Source organism: Coenobita brevimanus, chromosome 44 (genome assembly GCF_032717465.1).
Source record: "Coenobita brevimanus isolate Jiangsu-jjx chromosome 44, ASM3271746v2, whole genome shotgun sequence".
NCBI classification, from domain to species: domain Eukaryota; kingdom Metazoa; phylum Arthropoda; class Malacostraca; order Decapoda; family Coenobitidae; genus Coenobita; species Coenobita brevimanus.
The window spans coordinates 8,013,207-8,039,003 of record NC_136997.1 but is presented as its reverse complement, the minus strand read 5'-3'; the positions used below and the strand labels follow the sequence as shown (position 1 = coordinate 8,039,003).

The following is a 25,797-nucleotide window of genomic DNA, read 5'->3' as shown; positions in this document are numbered from 1 at the left end:
TTCACCCAGGTGATCAAGTTCTTGTCTTGCTTCCCATTCATGGTCAGCCTCCGCAGGTAAGTTTTGCAGGCCCTTAAGTAGTGGAAAACAGGATAGGTGAAGTAAATTATGTCATTTTAACCCAAGACCGAAGGAAGGAACGAAGATTGTGCCATGTAAAAATGTTGAAGGAGTACCACAGGCGAGACATGGACCCCCCTAGTGCTGCATGCATGGTGTCGGCTGTCGAGTTTGCAGACCCCCACAGTGCAGCATACGTGGTGTTGGCTGTCGAGTTTGCGGACCCCCCTAGTGCTGCATGCATGGTGTCAGCTGTCGAGTTTGCAGACCCCCTAGTGCTGCATGTGTGGTGTCGGCTGTCAAGCTGGCGGAGGATGAGGGCTGCCTTTGACTTTGGACCAGACGACCAGTTGGAGAAAAACCAGGAAGCTTTTTTTTTTTTTTTTTTTTTTTTTTTTTTTTTATGTGTCCGACTCTGGGCAAAGGCTTCAGGGCCTATTTCTCGGGGGCAGTTGCCTATCCCAAGGCCCAGTAGTCCTCCTACACCTCCACATGTCACCACTACGGCGCTAACACCCACCGTCCATATTGAATACATGCAGGGCTGTCTCATACAGAACTGGTGTACTGGTATTAGCGGGGGTACTTTTACGACATGTCGGCGGGTGTTCTGGTAGATCAGGAAAGTCTGCTTTTATGAAATTCAAATCCTTAAACTGTTCCCTGCCCCAGTCGGGATTCGAACCTGGGTCCACTGGGACTGCAAGCTGCCACTTTACCGATTCAGCCACTGACTGATAAACTCTCCCATTTGACTGCAGAGCAGTGTGCTGAGCTTGTTGCCCTTCTCAGGAAGTTCCCTGATGTCTTCCGGGACACCCCAGGATGGACGAAAGTAGCACAGCACGGCATGGACGTTGGAGATGCCAGCCCTGTAAAGCAGTCCCTCAACTGGGCCAGTCCTCAGAAGCATACCGTCATTCAAGAGGAACTGAGCTACATGTTGCAGCAGGGGTTAATCGAGTCCTGTCAAAGTGAATGATGCTCCCCAGTCATAGTGATTCCAAAACCCAATGGGTCACATTGCTTTTGTATTGATTATCATTAAGTCAACTCCCTTACCAAGACTGATGCCCACTTCTTAGAGCAGATGATTGTGTCGACGTGATAGGCAGTGCTAAGTTTATCAAAAAATTTGATTTGATGAAGGGATATTGGCAAGTCCCACTTACAGAAAGGGCCCAAGAAATTTCCTGTTTTGTGGTCGGTGGCAATACTTATAAATGTAAGGTCATGCCCTGAGGTATGAAGAATGCTCCAGCCACCTTCCAAAGGCTGATGAATGATCTCACCAAGGACTTGGATGATTGAGTTACTTATATTGATGATGTTATTTTTAGTGACACCTGGGAACAACACTTGATCCAACTAGATGCCTTCCTGCACAGACTGTCCTCTGCTAATTTAGTGCTTAATTTAACTAAATGTGAATTTGTGAGGGCTCGAGTGCAGTACCTAGGTTATGTGGTCGGTTTAGGCCAAGTGAGTCCACCTGATGTTAAGGTTCAGGCCATTGTCAATTCCTCCCAACCCAAAAATAAGAGAGAGTTGCAAAGATTCTTGGGTATGGTAGGGTACTACAGACCTTTTGTCTTGAACTTCTCTGATCTTGTAGCTCCCCTCACTGATTTGTTAAGAAAAGGAGTCAAGTATGAGTGGAAGCCAGAATGTGAAGATGCCTATGCTAAAGTCAGAGCCATCCTGTCAAGTCACCCAGTGCTTCAAGCTCCAAATTTTGATAAACCCTTTAAATTAGCTGTTGATGCCAGTGGCCTAGGGGCTGGCGCAGTTTTGCTTCAGGATAATGATCAAGGCTTTGAGATCCCTGTGTGCTATTTTAGTAAAAAATTCAATAAGGCCCAGATAAAATATTCAGATATTGAAAAAGAACTCCTTGCACTCATACTTGCCCTTCAACACTAATCTGTGTATGTTGGTCCAGGGTCAGGTGATGTTGTAGAGTTGTACACTGATCACCACCCTCTGAAATTTTTGTCCCGATTAAAGGACAAAAATCTTAGATTGACCCGCTGGGCCCTATTTATGCAAGAATACTCCCTTGATGTAAGACATGTAAAAGGTATTAGTAATGTTTTAGCAGATTACCTGTCCAGACCTTAGATTGTTCAGTATCCTCTCAGGAAGGGAGGTATCACTGGCATAGTTACCCCAGTAGCGAATGTGAATGGGTGAAATAGAAGATAAGATGATAATGAAAGGAGAGAGAAGCGAGCCATTAAGAACATTAAATATTTTCTCTTATCAGTTTTGCTGCCTGTAAAAGGTAACCCTAGACCTCAGCTGTATTTACTCAGCGGTCAACTTTGCCTTCTCGACTGATAACACACCAGATGTTTTTCTTACAAATTATGCAGAAAATCCCTCTTGTCCTTGAACTGTGGGTGTGACATAATGTGGGAGGAGCAAAGTAGAGAGTATTTACTAACAGACGCTTAACTAACGTTTGCTTTGCCTTCTTACTGGCACGTCAGTGGTCTTGTGTAATTTATGTAACTTCGCCATTGGCTCCCCTTCGTAGCAGGTGCCTCTGTACTTGGCGAGTGGCCGTAGATATTCCATAAGACAGCCTAGTGGTTAATTAGCTGAGAGAGGTGGAGTAAGTCTACTTTCATAAGTTCAAGGAAATTGTAAAGAGACACATTTTTGTCTCATTTTGTACACACATCCCTGTACACATTTTTGTCTCATTTACTGTCACGTCATACTTTTGTCACATTGCGTTGCACTTTTTCCCAACGCTACTCAATACGTGACATTGATTAGAAAACACACTTCGTATACCATTTTCTAGTTTTGGTTCACACCTCCATTTACATCAGTGTGTGAATTATATCTGGATTTAACCTTCGAAGTCTCCACTTTCCTCGAGCTTTATGAGTACTTAGCCTCCACTGAGCGTATTCTGGTTAGGTAAGAAAAAACATGTTTTGTATTCGTATTCTGAGCCCTATATGAAACCTCCTCTTGTAAAACGAACCTTCGTTTTTTCTTTGGTTGTGTATATTATAGTGTACCTTGAAGTTAAGTTAGTTTTCTTGTAAGACTACGTGTGTGTGGATGACCGAATAAGAAGATAAGTGTTGGATGCAAGAGTGTGGAGAGGGTGGGGAAGTGGAGTCTCAGACCATCACTTAGTGATGGCCAAGGTAAAGCTGCAAAGAAAATGGTTGAAGAGACGAAGGGGAAGAAAGGAGGAAACAGCTCCTGTGAGAAGAGTGGAGTAGTTCCAAGATAGTGAGAAAATGGCAGAGAATAAGAGCATAGTGGAAGAAAGATTTTGAAGGTATAAGTTAGAGCAGATGGAAGGGGTGGAAGACGTATGCAAGATATTCACGGAAGAGATAGGCGCAGCGTGTGAGGTGGTTTGTGGAGTGGGGAGGAGTTGCAGGGGTGTGCAAGGGACAGCATGGTGGAATGATGAGGTGAAACGAGCTGAGGAACAAAAGAAGAAAGCATATAGTAAATGGCAAGCGAGTAGAGGTAGGGGAGAAGATGAGAGAGAGAAGAGAGAGGTATATGTGAGCAGGAGAAGGGAGGTGAAGAGACTGGTGAGGGAGAGTAAGAAGAACGTGGATGAAGAGTTTGGAAGGAATCTGAGTGTGAAATGGAGGGAGAGTAAGGAAAGGGTTTGGAAGGAGGTAAAGAAAGTAAGGCAGTGTGAAAGGGGAAATAGTAGGGGAGTGAATGATAGGAATAATAGATTGTTGGTGGAGAAGAGAGAGAAATTGAGGAGATGGAAGGAGCACTTTGAGGATTTGTTGAATGTAGAGAGTGAGAGCAGTGCGAGTATAAGTGGTTGGGGAATGGCTGGGAGAAGGAGATGAGAGGAGGGAGGAAAAGATCAGTAGGGCAGAAGTAGTGGAAGCAATGAAGAAGATCAAGATGGGAAAGGCCCCACGAATTGACTGAGTGTGTGTGAAATGCTGAGGTATGGGGGTGAGATTGTAGTGGAGTGGATATGGAAGTTATGTAGATTGGCTTGGGAAGAAGGAAGTGTTCCAGAGGACTGGAAATCAGGTATAATTGTTCCTCTGTACAAAGGAAAAGGGGAGAGAGAAGTATGTGGTAACCATAGTGGTATTTGCCTTCTTAGTGTGACTGGTAAAATATATGGTAGAATACTCATTGATAGTGTTAGGCATGTGACAGAGGAGCTAGTTGGAGAAGAACAAGGGGGATTTAGGAAGGGAAAAAGGTGTGTAGATCAGATATTTGTTCTAAGATGTTTAGTGGAGAAGTATCTAGAGAAGGGAAACAAAGTGAATGCTGCCTTCATGGACTTGGATAAAGCTTATGATAGAATAGGTAGGCAAGGTAGTGGAAGGTATTAAGAATATATGGAGTGGAGGAGACATTGTTGAGTGCTGTGAAGAGCATGTACGAAGGAGCTAGGACTACAGTGCGAGTGGATGGTGAGCTGAGTGAGTTCTTTGATCTCAGTGTGGGACTGAAACAGGGTTGTGTGATGTCGCCATGGCTGTGTAATATATACATGGATGGGGTTGTAAAGGAGGTGCAAGGTAGCGCAGTGGATGTGGGCGTGGCTCTAGTGAATGAGGGTGAGATTGGAAGATTCCGGTGTTGCTGTTTGCTGATGATACAGTATTGCTGAAAGATGAATGAGAGTTGCAAGGTTTGGTGAATGAATTTGGGACAGTGTGTAGGAAGAGGAATCTGAAAGTTATGTAAACAAAAGTAAAGTTATGGTGTTTGAGAGGAATGAAGTCACAGAATGTACAGTGAGGTTGGATGGTGAGGATATGGAGAATGTGAGTGCATTCAAGTACATGGGTAGTGTGATGAGTAAGGATGGAACTTTGTGGGATGAAGTGCGTGAAAGGGTACAGCAGGGAAGGAAGGTTGTTGGTTCACTGAAAGAAGTGATGAGAAATAGGGAGGTGAGTAGGGAAGTTAAGAAGTCACTGCATGATAGTATTGTGATCCCTACCCTGACGTATGGAAGCGAGGCGTGGACCTTGCAAGAGGGGAACAAGTCAAGAGTGAGAGCAATGGAAATGAATTACTTAAGAGGAGCATGTGGAGTGACATGGAGGGACAGGTTGACGAATGAAGAGTGTGAAGGAACGTTGTGGGGTGGATGTGGATGTGGTTGAGAAGATTAGGAGAAATACACTGAGGTGGTTTGGACATGTGAAGAGAATGGAGAATGAAAGACTGACTAAGAGGGTGTATGCAGGTGAGGTGGAGGGAGGGAGAGGGAGGGGTAGACCGAGGATGAGGTGGAGGGATGGAGTTGAGAGGTATATGAGGGAGGGGGGAGTGAGTTGGGGGGAGGGTAGTCAAATGGTGGGTGACAGAGCGACTTGGAGGCGTTTTGTCTGAGGCCACTCTTTGCGGGATGAGGACGTCGGGCTATACTGCAGATAGATTTACCTTATCCCTTTTGGTGGCTGATTAAGGGCTAAGAGTGCACCGTAATATACACCCCCATAACAGTATATATCTATCTATGTATTGCCAGACGCCTCAATCCCGTTTGGGGTGGCCACAACAAATCGCCTCCAAGTCGCCCTGTCCCCCGCCATTTCACTGTCCTGCTCCCAACTCACACACCCCTCTCTCATATACCTCTCCACCCCATCCCTCCATCTCATCATATATATATATATATATATATATATATATATATATATATATATATAAAATGAAGTCAAAAGAACATTGTATAATCTACAGGTCTTTATTAAAGGATATGGCAGAGTAAAGAGGCGAAACAGAGATGCAAGACAGAGGAATGAAAGGTTAGGGTGTGGCAAGGTGGAGGGAGGTCTGGGGTGAGGCAGAGGGAAGGAAGAATTCGGGTGAGGGAGTTTGGAGGGAAGGTTGTTGTGAGACAGGGTGGTTGGAAGGCTCGGGTGGGAGGCATGGTGGAATGAGGGCTAGCGAGAGGCAGGGTGGTTGGAGCACTAGAGTTAGGCAACTCTAGGTTATACGAGTCGTTCCAGCATCAGGGTGAGAGACGCAGCAAACAGGCCCAACGCCAGCACGATGAAGGCGCCCTGTAGATGCCCCAGGTTCAGCACCCCGTCGCCACGAACCTGAAACACAATTATATACCATCTTTCACTGGCTTAACACCCACATAGCTTGACTCATTCTCAGATTGTGTATCTTGCAACCGGAAATGCCACTAAGGCACAGCATACATAATACGATGAGAGAGAGAGAGAGAGAGAGAGAGAGAGAGAGAGAGAGAGAGAGAGAGAGAGAGAGAATCACAGTAAAGGAATTTGGAAGAGAATAGAAATTATACTCTGGATTTGTGAATCTAATAAAAAGCAAAAGCCAATGTGTGTGAGAGGGTTTGTTTGGGCTCGAAAAACAAGAACTGATACAAAACAGCAAGGAAGTTTAGTTACGGAAATTCAGAGAGTGCTAAAGACAACTTCCGTTACTAATTATCATTTTTGTTTTTACCTAATGGTTTTAGGAGAACGTGGAACTTCGTCAAGGATGTGCCCTGAGTCCGTTTTTGTTTGTAGTTTTATCACGTAAGGAAGAAAGTGCTGAAGCTTAAAGGCCCGCAAAATAATATTACATCTTCCAAGAAAAGAAATGGAAAGAAGAGGGCCAAATTAATATTCCTTTCCTTTACAGATGCCTTGACAAATTATGTTTAAAAGACCGTGTCATAGATAAAGGGAAATAGACACTAAGGCAGACAGTAGCAAAGCTGAACTAAAGTATACATGAACGACAGAGGGTAACGGTTAATTATTACATTAAAAAGTTTGACAGAAAATAGATGAGACTGCATTGCCAGGTGGGCAATGATACGCGCCTGCCGTTATGGAGAAAGGTTGCAGGGGGACAATTCAGAAAAGCAGTGGTCACTGAATATCGACAGCCAAGAAATAAAATTGCAATAGTGCAGCGAAGAGAGAGAAAAAGGATGATGCGAGTCTGCAAGAAGAGAGGAACTGATGTAACGAAAAGTTCTTGAATTTATCCTGTTGCTGTTGTTGTTGTTGATCATCCCCAGTCTGTAAGGCCGAGCAGACGCATCTACCACATGCAAATAACTGCCTCTGAAGGGCAGTGAACCAATATCTCCATGTAGTTGACAGCTTTGCTTCCTGAATGGACGCCGCATCTCTTTGTTCATTGAGTTAATAGGGACACCATTGTATGTTCCATTTCACTTTGTTCTTTGAGTATATGGCTACCAAACAGCATGTGAATTTTTTTCTGGGTCACAGGAAACAATGAGGCTTGTCACTCACTATAGATCCATCTGAAGTTTAAACAAGAGGGGGTAGAAGTGAGAAGAAGGATGAAAGAAATAGATAAAGAGAAAGGCAGACACAGAGATGAGTTTTTAATGTGACGGAAGAAGTACGCAGCAGTACATAAAGTGAGCAGATAATACACTGGAAAACAAAAAATTACTTTTCGTCTGCTACTAAAGGAAGTTGTTCTCTTCTTGACTGAATTTTGGCCCCTCAATTCGAATCTGAAGTTAGGATTTAGCCATCACGCCATGTTTTCAAGTTATGCACATTCAAATGTTATATACATAATGTTACTCATGCCATATTATATATATTGTACACCGTCACATTGGAATGCAAACTTGAGTAGTTAGTAAATATTTTATTACATTATACTGTGTTTTGATACTCATGACTGAAAACCAGTGTATAATGTGCAACATTCCATTAAAGAAAACGTTTTTTAAAAATAAGAATCTGAATAAGAAAAAGCTCTTATTACGTAATAGAACGTGTACCCTCAATATATTCAACTTAAGCACTGGTCAATAGCGTTCGAAAGTGTATGAGACATTTACTCTTACGACTGTGGGAGATGATGGTCTCCCACTGTAGAAACCAGCTATAATCACTCATCATATTTGGGTTGAAGCGCCCTTAACATCTCATGTCCATCACGGAAATATCGTGATGGAACCTTTCTCCATGCCCATCACTTATCTCGCCCAGATTAGGTGGAAAGAAATCAAGATGGGAATGCAAGAAGTGAATTTTAAGAGACATTTTACAACTCATTTTCTGAGACATACTGCATGTTGTTCACTAATTCAACATAATGTTCAGTTCTGTGGTTCCCAAGAAAGTTCTGCAGAGCCAATACAAATGCTTCCCATGCTGCAGCCTCAAGCGGGTTGAATTTAGTGTTAAACTCACTATCACACATCAACTCCCGAATCTGAGGGCAAATGAATATGCCTGGTTTGAGCTTAGCATCAGTTTTCCCTATGCCAAACTTCTCTCTAAGGTATTGGAAACCATTACCATTATAATCCACTGCCTTTACAAAGTTTTTCATAAGTCCCAGTTTAACGTGAACTGGTGGAAGAAAGATTGTCTGGGGTCTACCAATGGCTTATGATGCACATTGTACCTGCCAACTGTGTGTGCATGTCTTACAGGTCAGTCTTTCACAACAAAACGATTTTCGCCATCATGGCTGTCCCACAGGCAGAATAACAACACATGTGTTTTGTGTAATACAGCTGCAGACCAGTCAGTAGGAAAACCACTTTGGGATTCCCGCAAATATTCCACTCGTGAGCTGAGTAATTAACCAGTTTCAAAAGGATTTCCTTCGACTCACATGTCTCCTTCATACCAACAGCATGGGTTGCAGGAACAGAAGGCTTTATGTTACCACTGTGTACCAGTTCTTAGGCTTTATTGAACAAGAAACGTATTTTCATTCATTCATCATCCAATCTTACTTTGCCCCATGGGAAGCGAAGAAGCCCGGGGCTAGGCAATTTGGTCCCTTCATTTAAGATGAGAGTGACCAGCCTCACTCATCCATGAGTGGCATTACGTGAGCAATAAACCCCAACCAGCCCTTGGATATAAACCTTCACCGGCTCAATCCAACTGGTGCGCCGTATTTACCCAATCAACCACCAGGCATTATAATTTGGTTATATGGTTACCACCCAGCGTAGTAAATGATTTCCTGGTGTACAGGAAACCATTCGGCTTGTCACTCAGTGTAGAGTCACCCATAAGCAGAAGGAAAAGGAAAGAATGAAGGAAAGAAAGACAAAAGAGGGAGTCTAAAGTCATCCGCAGGCAGAAGGAAGAGGAAAGAATGAAGGAAAGAAAGACAAAAGAGGGAGTCTAAAGTCACCCGTAGGCAGAAGGACGAGGAAAGAATGAAGGAAAGAAAGACAAAAGAGGGAGTCTAAAGTCACCCGTAGGCAGAAGGACGAGGAAAGAATGAAGGAAAGAAAGGCAGATGAGGATGGAAGGTAAGAAGGATGGAGAGGAAAAGGCAGACACCCGAGAGCTGGACTACATCGTGTAAGAAACGTGTTATATATTATATATTATTATTAATGTATTACATATTATATATTATTATCTTATATATTATTACATTATTATATTGGCAGCCCTAAAACACATTTGAAACCTTTGCATATTAAGATATTAATCCAGCTATGTTGGGTCAGTACTGGGTCACCTAGTATAATTGGATACTATGTATAACTTAAAATCCTGACGTGCTGGCAACATTTTGACCATAGGTTAGGAATCAGCATCCACCATTTAGTCTTTGTTGTTGTTGTTGTTTGATATTTACCCACACTTGGTGGGGCACGGGCAAACTAAGAGCCCGTCAGAGAAAAGCCTTTAAAAAAAAAAAAAAAAAAAAAAAAACAGGATCAATGCCTGAGAGAATTACCGAGGAGGAGGGTAGTCCCGCACAGTGCGCAAAATTCTCTGAAAAGATGCATTGCCAACAACCCTAGCTGCATCAAAGATATCATCCCCAGTACGAGGGAAGCCTCCGCCAGGACCTGCAAGAAGCAGCGCTGTGGCCGGACAGTCTAGTAAGTAATGGGATAAAGGATCGGCGGACCATGCATAGCAATGGGGGCACGGGTCAGGCTCCAAGCCGGCAACCTGGCGGTAGCACAGGAAACCTAAGCGGAGACGCCTAATCCTAACTAGAATAAAGTTGGGTAATCCAGTTGGTATCGGAAGAGGTGAATAAGATGTGGCCGCCGATACCAGGCAGCCGAGCGTGATCCCTCGGCAATACAGAGTTCATGCTCATCCCTGGTACGCCTGTAGATAGTGGCATACACCTCTGAGAGGACACAGGTGGCACAGGGGCGAAGCGGAAATGTGACAGCAGGAGTGGGTGCTAGCCGCACGTGCAGTTGTATCTGCCAGTTCATTCCCCCAAACGCCAACATGTCCAGGGACCCAGTGAAAAATCACTGAGCCACCACGCTGCTGAATGAAAGACGCAACAGTATATATAGCCGTTAGTAGGAAACGGTGAGATGTAAGCGCGAGAGACTCCAGACACTGAAGGGCAGAGAGTGAGTCAGTGTGCAGAACGACTCGCTGATGCTGATGCCGGTAAGCATGACGCAAGGCACCGAGAAGAGCCACCAGCTCCGCCTGGAAGGCTGAGACCCCCGTGGAGATGCGCCAGGATTCAGTGTATGGTCCAAAAGGAAAAGTCAAAGCAAAAGCCGCCCCCGCTGAGCCATCGGATGAGACTGAGCCGTCCGTATAATAGACTGCCGAAGCTGTTGAGTTGACAGTAGAGATGCTACAAAGACTGACCTGCCGAAGAACTGCTGGAATGGAGTGGCGAGGCTTGGGCACTGAGGGATAGACAACAGTGAAAGGGGGGGGCGACCAGGGGGGAGGAGGCAAGTAACCTGGACAGTCTACCTCAGGATCACTGCACACCTCCGAAGCCACGCCCAAATCCTGTAGTAGGGCTGTAGTGGCACGAGCCCAGTCACGGCGAGTAAGCGGGTCAGGGGGTCGGCCTGCTAAATGCCGCAGTAAAGCCGAGACCGGCAGGTGCGGATGGCGATGCACAAGCCGGAGTGTTTCAGCTGTTGCACGCAATGCAATTCTATGAGCCAGTGAAGGAAAACCACTCTCCAGACGTAGGTTAACCAACCTTGTCCAGCGTGGCGCATGTAGCATGGTGCGGAGTGCCTCATTTTGAAGGACCTCCAAGGACTGAGAGACATGTGGGGCAAGGCTGGTGAGACATATGGCACTATAGTCCACAAGAGAGCGGATAGTGTGGAAAAAAAAGGTGCATAACACGTTATAGGATGCCTCTAGACTGCGACGAGACAGATAACGCAGAGCAAAAGTTCGGGTGGCAGCCCGCTCCCGCAGGTACCTGACGTGCTTGGCGAAAGTGAGGCCAGCATCAAAATAGACGCCCAGGTAGCGGTGGAGCGTGACCAGCTCAATGCTGCAGCCATCAAGCAAGAGAGGACGGTCTGGAGGGCGGAGACCGAAAGGTAGGCACTTGGTCTTCCCGAGGTTGACCTTCAGCCCGAGTTCATTACACTTGGCGTGTAGCCGAGAAAGAGCAGCAGGTGCCTGGGTGAAACAGTCCCCCCTCGAAAAGACCAGTGCCAAATCGTCATCATACACCAGCAGAGTCACGCCGGGACCATAATCCACAGTTAATAGCCCTTCAACAAGGACATTGAAAAGCAAGGGGCTGAGAACACTCCCTTGGGGCGTGCCGTTAAGATGGTGGTAAAACGGTGAGAGCTCCCCTTGAAATCTGACCCCTGCCGACCTGTGCAAAAAGAAATCCCCCACCCATGAGAGAAGTCTACCCCCAACTCCCCGGGCCGCAAGGGCTGCCTGGATGGCTAGAGGGCTTGCCAGCTCAAAGGCTTTTTCGAGGTCGAGGAAGACTGCCATCCCCCGTCCACCTCGAAGCTCCCCGAGGAAGGAAGCAAGGCAGTGAGAAGCACTCCTGCCAGGATGGTATGCAAAAGTCCTCGGGTGCAACGGTCCCAGACGCCAGGCAAGGCGGGCACGCACAACCCTTTCTGCTGTCTTAGCCACACAGCTAAGGAGCGAGATAGGGCGCATGGCGTCGGGATCGCGAGGCTTTGGAATCGGGTGGATGATAGCTGTCTTCCACAACCTCGGCAAACGGCCCTCAGACCACGAGAGATTGAACAGACCAAGCAGTCTCTCACTACCACAATCTCCAGCATGAGACAAGAGCGAGTAGACGAGCCCATTGAGGCCAGGTGCAGTGTCGGTTCTGTGTCGCAGCGCTTTATGAAGCTCCCTGCTGGTGATGGGAGGATCAGCGGGGTCAGGTCTGGCACAAGCAGCCTGTACAGCAGCGACACGAGAAGCCGACAACTGCTCCTGTAGGGCTCGGACGAGTTGCGGAAGATTGTGGGAAGCAGAACGATCCGCGAAATGCTGAGCAAGACGGCTGGCTTCAGCAGCAGGGTCAGGGTGTGACGGTGGTCGAGGTGGACGTGGATCAGAGATGGACTGATCCTCCTCCACATCTCACGGAGAGTGGAGTGAGAATCCAAGGTTCGACACCATCTAATCCACGCCTCCTCCTTAAGGCGACGCTTCTCCAACGTCACATGGCGTGTGACAGCAGCCAAGCACCGACGGTGAGGGGATGTACGGCGCCGCCGGTACTGCCTGCGTGCTGCATTGAGCCTGTGATTCAGCTCCCTGACCCTGTCGCAGTAAATCCAGCCGTCCCGATAGCACCGCGTGGATCGTCGCTGCAGAGGAATAGTGAGAGAGGCAGCCTGGGAAAAAGCACGGGCTACCTGATCTGCTCGACTCTTGAGGTCCGGGGCAGGAGGAGATGCCTCAAAGGCCACAGCTAACACACGGCCAAAAGCCGGCCAGTCAGCCCTGCGGAGATCCCACCTCGGTGGACGGAGAGGGGGAGGTGGGAGTGGAGGCATTGGTAGTGTAACTGCAACTGTGAAATGAACACTAGTGAGGTGGGGGTGAAGTGACCATGTCGCAGATCCAGCCAGAGGGGACGACACAAAGGATAGGTCGAGACGGCCCCCAGCCACATGAGTAGCGACCTTTGTATCATTTAAGAGAGATACACCATCCATCTCCTCCAGTACCAAAGAGATGTGCCGCCCTGCATCATTGGACGGGAGAGGCGATGAAAGCAAGGCGTGGTGGGCGTTAAAGTCGCCCCCGACATACACAGTGCCCCTGGCAGCCTGGGAGAACAAATCTCCCATCTCCAGGGAGCCCCTGTGACTTCGGTACACGTTGTATACCGTCAGGGACGACGTAGCCAGGTGGAGAACCACGCCCAGAACCTCCACATCAGGTCCACAGAAAGGAGGAGGTTCACAGTCTGTGCACTCAATGTGGTCCTGAACCAGAACGGCACATCCCCGTGTGACGCCACGAACGTACGGGAGGAGATGGGTGGTGTAACCCGTGAGACGAAATGTGGAACTGTCTGGGAGCAGGGTCTCCTGCAGTAATATGATATGGGGGCGGTCCCTCGCAGCCGCCTCCTGCAAGAGCGGGAGCTTGCTCCGTGCTCCTACACAGTTCCACTGAAGGAGTCGAAGGGGGGAGCCGTCCCGCCATCTGGAGACAGATAGAGACGGACGTCCTCCAGCAACGGAGGTGAGGCCATGGCTGTCGAGGGTGCCACGACGTGCATTGGTTGTTGCTCTGGAAGGGGGCGAGGCCGACTCTGCTGAGGGGTGGAAGACAGAGCAGCGGCCTTCCTGGGCTTGGCTCGCTTGAAAGAGCGAGCCGGCTTGCGGGGGGGAGTCCGTGGTCCCCCTGTTGAGCGAGCCGGACGTCGAGGGGCAGGATGGGTGTCGGGACCATGCTGCTTCCTGGCAATTGCGCGATCGATGATGCGATCGGCTGCGGAGGCGATGGAGGCCGCCTTGAGGGTGATCCCCAGTTTGAGGGACACTGCTTGGGCAACGGCCACTGCAATTTGGGAACCCAGGTCCCGCAGATCCTCCACCGTGAACGCAAGGACTGGTGGAGCAGCAGCAGTGGGTGGGCTGGGTGTGGAGCCAGGTACTGGTAGCGGAAGCGTCAGTGGCTGACTTGGCGCGACCGTGGGAAGTGGTGGCGAGACAGGCGGCTGTTGGCGGTGAACCTCTGCTGTGGTCTGGACCACAGTAAGAGCCGAGGGCAATGGAGGGAACTCCTGGTCGCTGAGAGGTGGTGGACGCTGACTGGAAGGGCGGCGCTGTTGTCCCCAGATGAAGGTGCCAGGGGGAGCTGGAGTGGCGCTGGTGGCCTGATTTTCCTTCACAAAAGCAACCTGCCTCTCCCGACCCTGGTTCACTCTTTGTACCCTCGCGGGGCAGCTGGGGTGCCAGGCGTGATGTCGTCCTGCGCAGTTGGGACACTTGGCCGCAATCGGCTGGTTTGCCTTGTACCGCTGCAGGCACTCGTCCGTGTCGTGGGCGGCACTGCACATGCCGCAGATGACGGGGCGGTTGCAGTTGGCACGGTGGTGCCCGTAGCGCTGGCAGCGGTAGCAACGGAGTGGCTCCGGGGTGAAAGGGCGAAGGTGATATGTTCCCCAGTTCCCCAGGTCGATCGCAGGGATCAGAGGACCCCGCAGGGTGACAATGACCTGTCGAGTCTCCTCCCGGGTCCGCGCTGTCTGGCAGCGGGTTGCCTCTTCGACCTGAGGGTGGTGATGCAGGATCTCCATAGGCATTCTCAAGGGATAACCCATGACAACTGCCTTCGTCGACTGTTGGCCGGGCGTCAGCTCGACTAGCTTCACAAGGCATCGTCCTGCAGAGCTGTTCTTAGGAGGTCGTAGGCTCCCTCGTCCTTCGGCACCAACACCAAGCTTCCATCCCGACCTATCAGGTTGGAGCAGCGTAGCCCTGGCAGGTGACGCTCTAGTGCAGCGACGGCGTCGTAACTCGTCGCATGCCCGTCCTGTACCGGCACACGGAAAGCTGGGAATGCAGAGCGGGGCGGCGGACGCACAGCTACTGTCACAGAGGGACGAGCAGCAGAGGGACCCCTGATGGGAGGCCCAGTGCGTACTGCCGGAGAAGGGCCGTTTCCCTGGCGAGCACGCCTCGATCCCTTGCGTACCACGGGGGTGAAACCCTCATCATCATGCAGAGCAGGTTCAGCAGAGGGGGAGATCTGAGTCGCAGCAGGAGCCTCCGACGGGACCTCCAGCCGCTCGAGAATACGAGGAGACCTAGCCGGCCTAGGCTCGTGAGAGGGTGCGCAGGTGGGAGCGCGAGGCTGCGGACCGAGGGCTCGGTTCACGGGGGTGCCTTGCCGTGGATTAGGGCTGGCAACTGCACGTAGGGAAGCTGAAGTGCCCTTGGTGGAAGAGAGAGAGGGAGGAGCAGGTGCAACCTCCTCCATAGCCTCATGTCTGCGGGCTGCCTTAGCAGAACGAGTAGAGGCACCACGCGAGCGAGGTACCACTCCCGCAGACTTGGGTAGAGAGGGGTTGGCACAGGAAACCTCGTGAGCTGACGAGTGGGAGCTCGAGTCAGAGCTGTGACGCTCCCGCTTCGTGCCTGTGGCAGGACACGGGATGGAGGGCCTCGACTGAGGAAGCGGGAGGCGGGAATGCCCCTGGGGCCTAGGGATGCTGGATCCCTTCATCTGCTCACAGCAGCAGCCAAAAAAAAAAAAAAAAAAATCAAAACACACACACACACACACACACACGCACACACACCTCACACACACAACCACTCAAACAGCACAAAACAAACAAAAAACAGCAAAAGTGGCCAGGTCCCTACAGTGACGGGCAACCTATGCTCCCCGCCCTCTAAAGGGCGATGGGAGGCCCCGCCACTGCCCCTTTCGGGTCTTCCCTAATCTAACAGAGCCGCCCTCACCGCCTCCTATAACCAGGCCCTAAAGGCCCCCTTCATGGAAGTGCCCTAACGGCACCCCTTCAGGGTTCGGCGTCGTACTACGGTGAGGGACACTAACGGCAGGCCAAAAAAAAAAAAAAAAAAAAAAAAACACACACACACAGTCACAAACACACTCCCACTCACACCCAGGCAATCGGAGACTAAGTCCGAGAAAAAACCTGGAAAGTAGCAAAAATTCTTCCTCTAAGCCAGGGACTAAGTCCTAAACAGGCAAAAAACGAGGAAAACAGGCGAAAATCGTCACGAGTAAACGAACCAGAGTTCAGAGCTCGAGAGAAATCGGCCAAACCTCCTCACCCGACAGAGTCTGAGCTAGGAGAGCCATTTAGTCTAAAACACATGTTTTGACCCCAGGAGGAAAATCTTTGTTACCAGATAATGGCAGTGACCATTTGCCACCATAGACAATAATAAAACAGAAAAGCCGTTAGCTCTGTGAGTGGCTCGAACAATAAACGTTTGCAGCGTCATTGAAAAACCATGTGACTTGGGCTCCCTCGCGGCTGGACAGACATGTCACACGCACGTTGGGAATCAATCTGAGGCCAGCAGTTGGTGAAGGTGATTAGGTGCTCCTTAGTGTTTGCGAAATCACCTCTTATTGCTGTTGGGACTCCTTTGGTTTTGGACCCAGCTCTTATCACACAGGTAAACTGTTCCATAGGCTCATAGATCATACATGGACTGTTGACGATGGTGGAGTATGTGGAGTTTTCCTCAGGCTCACGAGTTTTAGTCATTCTTTGCTGCAACGTGTAACGATTTATCACTTCACTCCTATAACCTATATTGCACTGTATTCCTGCTCCGTCCAAAAATATTGTGTTTAAGTTAAGTTAGCCTCTTGTGCAGAAAGAAATACTTAAAACTATGATAAAACACTCCAGTCAGGTAAGTTTCTCTAGTTGAATTAAATCGTCTGGTGGAAGCAAGAATAATGTTATAATACGTCATGAGAGTGTAGTGGCTAAGCTTTGCAAACTCGTTTTCATTCAGTTGCTAGATTAGGATAGGTAACACGGATCTTAAATGTAAATTTAGTTTTAAGTATTATGCAGTGAATATTTTACTGGTAATCTTGCAATAAATTATTCACTGTTGCCATAAAAATTCCTATTCAATGTGGCATATTTTAAAAATAAATCCTATTATTAAATTGCAAGTTAATTTGTATCATAACAAGTTGCATAGTTACCTTATTATAAGAAGATGAACACAGGATGGAAAAACTAATTAAATGAAAAAATATCACTGTGTAACGAAGAATCTGTTTGTTCAATTTTTTGTCTTGCTGGACTCAGTTTCCACACTGATTCCAATGGTGTATGCTTTGTTCGTCTATCTCTACGTTTTTGTCAACAATTAGCAACAGTTTTTTTTCAGTCTTGTTACCGCGCGTATATGTAATGGCTAACATATTGCTTACCAAGTCACACACACACACACACACACACACACACACACACACACATATATATATATATATATATATATATATATATATATATATATATATATATATATAATAATAATTACATATATATAATAATTACAAACAGGCAAGAAACGATTATACAAGAATAAGGAGGGAAGCCCAAAAACGGTTTGAGGAGGATTTCAAATAAAAGTAGTGATCAACTGAAGCTATTTTACAGCTACATCAGAAGCAAAACCAAAGTAAAAGATAAAACACAATCCATTTCGGACGAGGGAATCACCTATACACAAGAGAAGGATATTTGTGAAGCATTGAACAAGAAATTCCAATCAGTTTTTACAAAGGAAAAAAATTTTGAGAGGGATTATGTGAATCATGCATGCCCACACATACTACCAGATATACAAACATCAGAAAAAGTAATACAGAAGGAGCTAAGTAAATTAGACAAAGGAAAAACAAATGGTCCTGATGAAATTTCATGTTGGGTGCTACGTGAATGTGCAAAGTAGTTAAGTAAACCATTATTTTCAATTTTCAAGAAATCCTTGAGTCAAGGTAAACTACCTGATATTTGTTAGAAAGCAAACATTGTTCCCTTATTCAAGAAAGGGAATAGACAAAATCCACTCAACTACCGACCAGTATCACTAACCAGAGTTGTAAGAAAGGTATTAGAAAAGCTTACAAGAAAAGCTTGGGTAAAACATCTAGAAGAACACAATATGATAACAAAGACAGTTTGGTTTCAGAAAAGGAAAATCATGTGTTACTAATCTGTTAAGCTACTATAACAGAGTAGCAGACACATTACAGGAAAGAGAAGGATGGGTGGACAGTACCTATTTAGATTTCAAGAAAGCATTTGACACAGTACCACACCAAAGACTTTTATGGAAACTGTACCATCAAGGAGGAATTCGAGGCAAACTGTATTGTTGGATGCAAGATTTTCTCATGAAAAGAGAAATGAGAACAATACTAAGGGGAAATTACTCATCAAGGAAAGAAGTGACTAGTAGACTACCACAGGGCTCAGTGCTGGCACCAATCATGTTTTTAGTGTATATAAATGATATAAACAGTAACACTGGAAATGAGAACTATCTGAATATGTTTGCAGATGATGCAAAAATACAAAGGAGAATTACTAACATAGACTCTTGTAAAGAGCTGCAAGAAGAATTAAATAAACTTCATGAATGGAGTAATACATGGCAAATGGAATTCAATATAGACAAGTGTCATGTAATCAAGTTTGGTAAAAGTGGAAAAAGACCTGATTGGGATTATACGTTAGGAAATAAAACCCTACACACATCAGAAAGAGAGAAGGACATAGGTGTGATTATCAATAGCAGACTATCTCCGGCAGACCACATCAGTGAGAAGGTACGGAACATGTATACACTGCTTGCAAATATGAGAATAGCATTCACATACATAAATGAAGACATGCTAAGAAAGATAATAACATCATTCATCAGACCAACCCTGGAGTATGCATCAGCAGTCTGGAGTCCTCATCTCAAAAAACACATAGACAAGATTGAAAAAGTTCAAAGGGCCGCTACAAGATGGGTAACAAGCTTAAGGGATCTAAGCTACGATGAAAGACTAAATAAACTGAATCTACCAACACTACAGGAAAGAAGGAAAAGAGGTGACATGATTATGCTATATAAATGCATATCAGGAAAGGAGAAAATAGACAAAAATGATTACTTAACCAATGGGGTAGGATCAGCAAGAGGACACTGCAAAAAACTGCATAAGAAGAGAGGTGATAAAGACGTAAGGAAATTTAGTTTCCCAAACAGAGCAATTGATCAGTGAAATGCACTACCGAATGAAATAGTGTGTGCCAAAACATTTCACAATTTTAAGGATATGTACGATAAATATGGTTTAAGACACGGGACAGTACGAGCTTGACTCATTCCTGTAAAGATACAATTAGGTAAGAACAATTAGGTAAGAACACACACACACACACACACACACACACACACACACACACACACACACACACACACACACCATCTGCGTCCATGCAAATGTTGATGATATGACCATTATTCCGTCATGCAATGCGGATCGAGTCATTTCCTTCTATGAGCTAGTCTCACGTTGCTAGTTTGGCTTGTCGACGTGTGTTTCAACTGTTCCTAAAGGTGTTTCTATTGATGAGAATGACCAGTAGAGGTTCTTGCAAGATGTCAGCCGATACATTTTGCTATGTATGTCGAGAATATATTGGACCGAAGATGATCATACACAAAATCCACCTTGATACCAAATTTGCTAGTGCATACAAAGCATATTTTGGCGTGGCAATGTGCGACCAAAATAAGGATTGGGCTCCACAATACACTTGTGGTAGCTGTCACCCTGTGCTTAAAGCTTTGCTACGAGGAGCGAGAAAGATGCCTTTCATTGTTCAGTCTTGTTACCGCGTGTAGATGTAATGGCTAACATATCGCTTACCAAGTCACACACACACACACACACACACACACACACACACACACACATATATATATATATATATAGTTTATATATAGTTTATATATATATATATATATATATATATATATATATATATAATTACATATATATAATAATTACAAACAGGCAAGAAACGATTATACAAGAATAAGGAGGGAAGCCCAAAAACGGTTTGAGGAGGATTTCAAATAAAAGTAGTGATCAACTCTAGCTATTTTACAGCTACATCAGAAGCAAAACCAAAGTAAAAGATAAAATACAATCCATTACGGACGAGGGAATCACCTATACACAATAGAAGGATATTTGTGAAGCATTGAACAAGAAATTCCAATCAGTTTTTACAAAGGAAAAAAATTTTGAGAGGGATTATGTGGAACATGCATGCCCACACATACTACCAGATATACAAACATCAGAAAAAGTAATACAGAAGGAGCTAAGTAAATTAGACAAAGGAAAAACAAATGGTCCTGATGAAATTTCATGTTGGGTGCTACGTGAATGTGCAAAGAAGTTAAATAACCATTATTTTTAATTTTCAAGAAATCCTTGAGTCAAGGTAAACTACCTGATATTTGGAAGAAAGCAAACATTGTTCCCTTATTCAAGAAAGGGAATAGACAAAATCCACTCAACTACCGACCAGTATCACTAACCAGTGTTGTAAGAAAGGTATTAGAAAAGCTTACAAGAAAAGCTTGGGTAAAACATCTAGAAGAACACAATATGATAACAAAGACAGTTTGGTTTCAGAAAAGGAAAATCATGTGTTACTAATCTGTTAAGCTACTATAACAGAGTAGCAGACACATTACAGGAAAGAGAAGGATGGGTGGACAGTACCTATTTAGATTTCAAGAAAGCATTTGACACAGTACCACACCAAAGACTTTTATGGAAACTGTACCATCAAAGAGGAATTCGAGGCAAACTGTATTGTTGGATGCAAGATTTTCTCATAAGAAGAGAAATGAGAACAATACTAAGGGGAAATTACTCATCATGGAAAGAAGTGACTAGTAGAGTACCACAGGGCTCAGTGCTGGCACCAATCATGTTTTTAGTGTATATAAATGATATAAACAGTAACACTGGAAATGAGAACTATCTAAATATGTTTGCAGATGATGCAAAAATACAAAGGAGAATTACTAACATAGACTCTTGTAAAGAGCTGCAAGAAGAATTAAATAAACTTCATGAATGGAGTAATACATGGCAAATGGAATTCAATATAGACAAGTGTCATGTAATCAAGTTTGGTAAAAGTGGAAAAAGACCTGATTGGGATTAAACGTTAGGAAATAAAACCCTACACACATCAGAAAGAGAGAAGGACATAGGTGTGATTATCAATAGCAGACTATCTCCGGCACACAACATCAGTGAGAAGATACGGAACATGTATACACTGCTTGCAAATATGAGAATAGCATTCACATACATAAATGAAGACATGCTAAGAAAGATAATAACATCATTCATCAGACCAACCCTGGAGTATGCATCAGCAGTCTGGAGTCCTCATCTCAAAAAACGCATAGACAAGATTGAAAAAGTTCAAAGGGCCGCTACAAGATGGGTAACAAGCTTAAGAGATCTAAGCTACGATGAAAGACTAAATAAACTGAATCTACCAACACTACAGGAAAGAAGGAAAAGAGGTGACATGATTATGCTATATAAATGCATATCAGGAAAGGAGAAAATAGACAAAAATGATTACTTAACCTATGGGGTAGGATCAGCAAGAGGACACTGCAAAAAACTGCATAAGAAGAGAGGTGATAAAGACGTAAGGAAATTTAGTTTCCCAAACAGAGCAATTGATCAGTGAAATGCACTACCGAATGAAATAGTGTGTGCCAAAACATTTCACAATTTTAAGGATATGTACGATAAATATGGTTTAAGACACGGGACAGTACGAGCTTGACTCATTCCTGTAAAGATACAATTAGGTAAGAACAATTAGGTAAGAACACACACACACACACACACACACACACACACACACACACACACACACACACACACACACACAGACCATCTGCGTCCATGCAAATGTTGATAATATGACCATTATTCCGTCATGCAATGCGGATCGAGTCATTTCCTTCTATGAGCTAGTCTCACGTTGCTAGTTTGGCTTGTCGACGTGTGTTTCAACTGTTCCTAAAGGTGTTTCTATTGATGAGAATGACCAGTAGAGGTTCTTGCAAGATGTCAGCCGATACATTTTGCTATGTATGTCGAGAATATATTGGACCGAAGATGATCATACACAAAATCCACCTTGATACCAAATTTGCTAGTGCATACAAAGCATATTTTGGCGTGGCAATGTGCGACCATGATAAGGATTGGGCTCCACAATACACTTGTGGTAGCTGTCACCCTGTGCTTAAAGCTTTGCTACGAGGAGCGAGAAAGATGCCATTCTCAGTTCCAAGAGTGTGGCCAGAGCCTTCAATTCACCACGATGATTGTTATTTTTGCATGGTTGATATAAGTGGTGAGAAGAGCATTAAGGGTAGAAAGAACACTGTATATCCAAATTTGCCTTCTTCGATCTCTCTGTGCCTCACAACGATGAGCTGGCGATACCTGTCCCTCCTGCGGACACGGAAGTTGCCTCTGACAATGAGGACATTGTCGATGATGGAGGGGAAAGTGATGATGAATCGTATGTTGGAGGATGTTCCAGAGACACTCCTCACTTTCCCATTCAGCAAAAACTGGATGACTTAATCCGAGATTTAGGACTCACCAAGTCCAGTGGTAAGCCGCTGCTGTCAAGTCTAAGTGAATGGAACTTATTGGATCCCAGTCGGAAGTAGAGCTATAGGAATTGCCACGGTAAGTTTGCATCCTTCATCAAATTTTGTGAAGAAACCTCCTTATGTTATTGTTTTGCTGTTAGGGGTTTGTTCCAAGCCATGAGAGTGGATGACAAGGCCTCAGAATGGAGACTTCGTAGACAGTTTCGTGAATAGTCTAAAAGCTGTACTTATGCATAATGGCAACGAACTCCAATCAATTCCAGTTGTACATTCTGTGGAAATGAAAGAAGGTTATGAGAATGTGAAGATTTGTCTGACAAACATCAAGTACTCAGATCACAACTGGGAGGTTTGTGGGGATTTCATAATGATTTTGTTCCTACTTGGAATGCAAGTCAGTTATACGAAGTACTCATTTTTTTTTTTTTTTTTTTTTTTTTTGCTCGTGGGACAACCAGAACGATGCAACATATTTCGTGAGGAAAGACTGGCCTCTCAGAGAGAGTCTCACATCAGGCTCGTGCAACGTTCTGAGAGCTCCACTGATTTTCAGAGAGAAAGAATTGTTACCGCCACTACACATAAAACTCGGTCTTGTGAAACAATTCGTAAAAACCATCAACAAGGTTGGTGGTGTTTCTGCATATCCAATAAGTCTTTCCCAAGCTGAGCATGGCAAAGGTGATGGCTGCCATATTCACAGAGCCGCAGGTTCAAAGAATGTTTGCAAGTCGTGAACTCCAGGGTAAAATGACTGATGATGAAGAGTGCACTTGGAATGCTTTCAGAGGGGTTGTGGAATGATTTCTTGGCAACCAGAGGAGACCAGATTCCGCACAGCTCGTCGATGACCTGATCGGCACATTCCACAGGCTTGGATTCAGAATGTCAATCAAATTGCACTATCTGCATTCCCACTTTGATTTCTTCAAAAGCAACTTTGGTGCAGTCAGCGAGGAGCATGGCGATCGGTTCCACCAGGACATTCTGCTGATGGAAACCAGATATCAGGGCAGGTGGAACGAGTCGATGATGGGCGATTAAGGTTGGGGATTGTTGCACGATTGTTGTCACAGCTACAGGTGAAAGCCAAGATAAAAAGTGCATTTCTAGATACTATATGCCCTGCATTCCTTGTGACGTTACTGTTTGCTCGTTTTCTAGTTATATTCATAATAAACACTCGGAAATATGTAAATTAACATTCTCAACATTCTCGAAATGGTAACAAGTTGCAGTTCCTGTCCCTGTATGATACATTATGTTGTTGCATAATCCCTGTAACTCTAGAGTTACACAAAAACAAGTAGCATATTCAGAATCTACACATTGACATTGATCAGAAATAGTTTAAAAATCATCATAAAAAAAAAAAATGTTTAAGTTTGTTACACAGTGTAATCCATACACCTGATTACAGGTGTCCTCCGTTCATTAAAAAAAATAAAAAATAAGTGACAGTTGGACTTAAACAGCTGTTGGCTGAAGTTTGGGGGAAAAGTATTCTGGGGAAGTGAGTTCCAAGGAGATGAAGTTCGGGGAATAAAAGAATTCTGATTGGCAGAAGTTCTACAGTATGTCAGTGTGACAGTCCAGTCATGAGCGCTACCATATGTCCATGTAGCACAAGAAAAACGTGGAGAGGTGGCACAATGGATGCATCTTCGTCTGAGCATTTGCCATAATAATATAAGTAAAATAATGCAAGGGAGGCAACATTCCTTCATACTTGTACGAGAGGAAGGTCATGTGTAATTGCAGGGTTTTTAATAATTCATGCAGCTTTGTTCTGAATTTTGTCCAGTTGTTTTAGTGCAGCTTCTCCACATCTACTCATTAAGGGTGAGCAGCATTCCAGCCGAGAGAGCAATGACTGCTCATCAGTGAAGAAGCTAGTTATTCTGTACAAGAATCCAAGTTTCTTTGAAGCAGTTGTAGCCAGAGATAACGTGATAACGTTAGAGGTCCAGTTGAGGTCATCGTTAAGTGAAACACCGAGTAGCTCAATACTCTTAGAGACAGGAATATTAGAATCACTGAAGGCAATATCTGTTAGTAAATTATATTTATCTTGTTTTTCTAGCATTAGATGATCTATCTATCTATCTATCTATAGCCCGACGCCCTAATCACGCAAAGGGTGGCCGCAGACAAAACGCCTCCAAGTCGCTCTGTCACCCACCATTTCACTACCCTTCCCCCAACTCACTCCCCCTCCCTCGTATACCTCTCAACTCCATCCCTCCACCTCATCCTCGGTCTACCCCTCCCTCTCCCTCCCTCCACCTCACCAACATACACCCTCTTAATCAGTCTTTTACTCTCCATTCTCTCCACATGTCCAAACCACCTCAGTGTATTTCTCCTAATCTTCTCAACCACATCCACATCCACCCCACAACGTTCCTTCACTTCTTCATTCGTCAACCTGTCCCTCCATGTCACTCCACATGCTCCTCTCAAGTAACTCATTTCCACTGCTCTCACTCTTGACTTGTTCCCTTCTTGCAAGGTTCACACCTCGCTTCCATACGTCTGGGTAGGGATCACAATACTATCATGCAGTGATTTCTTAACTTCCATACTCACCTCCCTATTTCTCATCACTGCTTTCAGTGAACCAACAACCTTCCTTCCCTGCTGTACCCTTTCACGCACTTCATCCCCCAAAGTTCCATCCTTACTCATCACACTACCCAAGCACTTGAATGCACTCACATTCTCCATATCCTCACCATCCAACCTCACTGTGCATTTTGTGACTTCATTCCTCTCAAACACCATAACTTTACTCTTGTTTACATTAACTTTCAGCTTCCTCCTCCTACACACTGTCCCAAATTCATTCACCAAACCTTGCAACTCCCATTCATCTTCACTCAACAATACTGTATCATCAGCAAACAGCAGCACCGGAATCTTCCACATCTCACCGTCATTCATTAGAGCCACCCCCACATCCACTACCCTACCTTGCACCTTCTTTACAACCCCGTCCATGTATATATTAAACAGCCATGGAGACATTACACAACCCTGTTTCAGTCCCACATTGAGATCAAAGAACTCACTCAGCTCACCATCCACTTGCACAGTAGCCCTAGCTCCCTAGTACATACTCTTCACAGCACTCAACAATGTCTCCTCCACTCCATATATTCTTAATATCTTCCACATACCTTCCCTATCTATTCTGTCATAAGCTTTATCCAAGTCCATGAAGGTAGCATACACTTTCTTTCCCTTCTCTAGATACTTCTCCACTAAACATCTTAGAACAA

General features: G+C 45.2%; 1 protein-coding gene across 1 annotated transcript in view; it reads right to left on the bottom strand.

The window, feature by feature from the left end:
- LOC145397960 (glutamate receptor ionotropic, delta-2-like) overlaps nt 1–25,797 on the bottom strand; it is a 167,430-nt gene that overhangs the window by 6,480 nt on the left and 135,153 nt on the right. The window contains exon 6 of the mRNA XM_080270936.1: nt 6,036–6,140. Coding sequence (XP_080127062.1) covers nt 6,036–6,140 — 105 coding nt within the window. The remainder of the gene's footprint in view (nt 1–6,035; nt 6,141–25,797) is intronic.